This window comes from Bidens hawaiensis, unplaced genomic scaffold (genome assembly GCF_021521415.1).
Source record: "Bidens hawaiensis isolate Kalapana, Puna unplaced genomic scaffold, B.hawaiensis_p1.1 tig00032505_1, whole genome shotgun sequence".
Taxonomy (NCBI): domain Eukaryota; kingdom Viridiplantae; phylum Streptophyta; class Magnoliopsida; order Asterales; family Asteraceae; genus Bidens; species Bidens hawaiensis.
Genome location: NW_027495555.1, coordinates 206,793 through 209,393, shown reverse-complemented (window position 1 = coordinate 209,393; position 2,601 = coordinate 206,793). Strand labels below are relative to the sequence as shown.

Here is a 2,601-nt window from a genome sequence, read left to right as displayed (position 1 = left end):
AAACCCCTTTTTTAATGCAATCAATGCTGCATTATACTATAAGTTCCACCTCAAACTAGATCTTATATATAAATATATAAATTGATTAATAGTTAAATCTTGAATAATTAAAAAATGCAAGAAAAGAACTATTTTTCTAATTCTTAAACCAATTTATACATTATTAATTCAAGAACTGATCAAAAGCAAGAATTTAACCTTAAGAACAAATCCAAATCAACAATAATTTAAATCAACCAAACCATTTTTTTAATTTTCAATTCAGTTGAATTGTGATTGTTGTTCTAACCATGGCCAAAATGCAGATTGATCTTCCATACCAACAAACATATTGCACAAGCTTTCGTCTTTATTAACATTAACCAGTTGATCAAGTTTAAGGGAGTTGAGGTGATTATGATTATGATGATCATGAACATATTCATGTCTTGATGATGAGTTTTGGAAGATCTGATTAGTGATTTGATGTGGCTCATGATGGTGATGATGTTGGGACGATATCGCGCTATCTTTTATGGGTGCTCTTGAAATGTTTAGTTTGATCTCGGAACTGTTTTCGCTTTTGTTGCTACAAGATCCTTCTGTTTCTTTGATGTTGAGGTTGAATGGTTCGGTTGGCTCCTTGTTCTTGAGTGCCATTATCTATAATTTTACAATCATTTTGATTAAATTCAAACATGAAAATGTTGATTTTGTGAGGGTTGATTTTTTTGCAACATTATAGTCATGTTGTAAAGTGACAAAAATAAGTTTCTAAAATTTGTGGAAATGAATTAATATATACATTTACAAAACATAATATATATAATGGCAAATAATTAAGGTCTTAGATCTATGAAAGGTGACACAATATAGAGCTAACTACAATAAATTAAATGTTAGCAAGATCTTAGGAGATATACACATTTAATTTTGTCCAAGAGAACCTCAAAAAGCACCCCTAAAGTTTAATAATATCATTTAGTTTACTCCACTATTTGTCTATGTTGAAATAAAAGGCAAACGTTTAACAAGCTGTGATATTAGTTTTTTTCAATAGCAAAAGTAGGTATTTAAAAAGCATATTCCTAGATTGATGTTGAGGTCACATAATATTAATTACTATGCAGGACTCGACTAAGTAGCTCCACAGCTAGAACGGTCATCAAATCGACCTACTTAATCTTCCATGATGTGAAGATCACTTGTGAAAATTCACAATTAAAAGTGTGAGAAGTAGAATTTTTAAGATCTAACAATATACCTTTTTAAGCACTATATTGCATATATACCATTTTATGTTTATAATTCCACATTTTGAGTGTGTGAATATATGCTTAAACTTACAACAAGAAGAATTGAAGTAATTACCTCAACATGAAGTTTGTGATTTTGAGATACAAGGGAATCATTTTGAGCTTTGATAGCTTCAAACTGCTTCTTGAGCACATCATAATCCTTTTCCAATTGTTTGGTTTTCCATCTAGCCCTTCTGTTTTGAAACCAAATGGCAATCTGTCTCGGTTGCAACCCGAGTGCCTTCGCAAGCTGCGTTTTCCTCTCTGGATCAAGTTTATTCCCCAAAGCAAAGTTTCTTTCAAGTGTCTTCACTTGTTCCATGTTTAGCCTTTTCTTTCTCTCTCCCCCAAGCAATCCATCATCCGATCCTTCGTCTTCGCGGTTGTTGGTTTCTTGATCGCATATTTCGGTTGCATATGAAGACATTGATCTTTTGTCTAGGAATGAGGCAACTGTATATATATTAATCAAGATGGTAGGTAAATGAGTTAACACATTTGGGTGGTGTCATCAAAAACATTTGTGCCATGGAGTTAAAAGAGAGAACTTTTTCAAAAACATATAAATATTGACATTAGAACATTAATTGGTGTTATAGAATTTTATAAGATCTATAGTGAGGATAAATTACCATGAAAGTCCTGAGTTGTGTTGCATGGTTGGAGAATTGGAGAAAGAAAGTAAGGGGTATGATGGTCATCTTCATGAGAAGCTTGTAGCATGAAGTTAGTAGGGAAGAAGGCCATTCCACCATTTTGGTTCACAACTAACTCTTCATGATTTTGCTTTAAGAGAGATCTAATAAGAGGTGTGTGTGTGTGAGGAGAGAGTGAGAGAGAATTATATATGCAAATATATTTCTTAAAGTTGGTATTTAAAGGAAAGTATCATATGAGGAAAGAGCTAGTATTTTTGTTGTGGTGCATACTCATAGCTTGTAAATGTAGCATATAACATGTTTTAGGATTTTTATGATCATTTATATCCATCATCTATTTAATAATCTAAACCTTCAAATCCTAGCTTAATTACAAATTAGTACTAATTAATTATATAGCAATAAATATGGAGATGTCAATCATTTTAAATGATGTGATCACGTGTAATGTGCACATACATGTGGACAAGAGAGAAAAAGAGAGATGCAAATAAAGCTAGATTAGGAAAACTAATTTTTAACCATTTAAAGAAATGACATGCAAATAATATTGGTAACATTTCTTTTTTCTATATTTGTTTGTTGATTTAATAGTTATTTCTTTTTTAAAAGCTCATAGGTTCTATAAAAGAAGACATAAGAGGTTCATATAACATTTTTGAAAA

The 2,601-nt window shown here is 31.1% G+C and overlaps 1 protein-coding gene across 1 annotated transcript; it reads right to left on the bottom strand.

Moving 5' to 3' along the window:
- Positions 1–202: 202 nt before the first annotated feature.
- On the bottom strand, positions 203–2,093 carry LOC143583766 (homeobox-leucine zipper protein ATHB-23-like). The gene is made up of 3 exons (XM_077065988.1): positions 1,910–2,093; positions 1,351–1,730; positions 203–642 (listed from the first exon to the last, which is right to left on the bottom strand). The coding sequence occupies exons 1-3, from the start codon at positions 2,022–2,024 to the stop codon at positions 262–264; spliced, it is 876 nt and encodes a 291-aa protein (XP_076922103.1). The 5' UTR covers positions 2,025–2,093; the 3' UTR covers positions 203–261.
- Between the last annotated feature and the right edge of the window lie 508 nt (positions 2,094–2,601).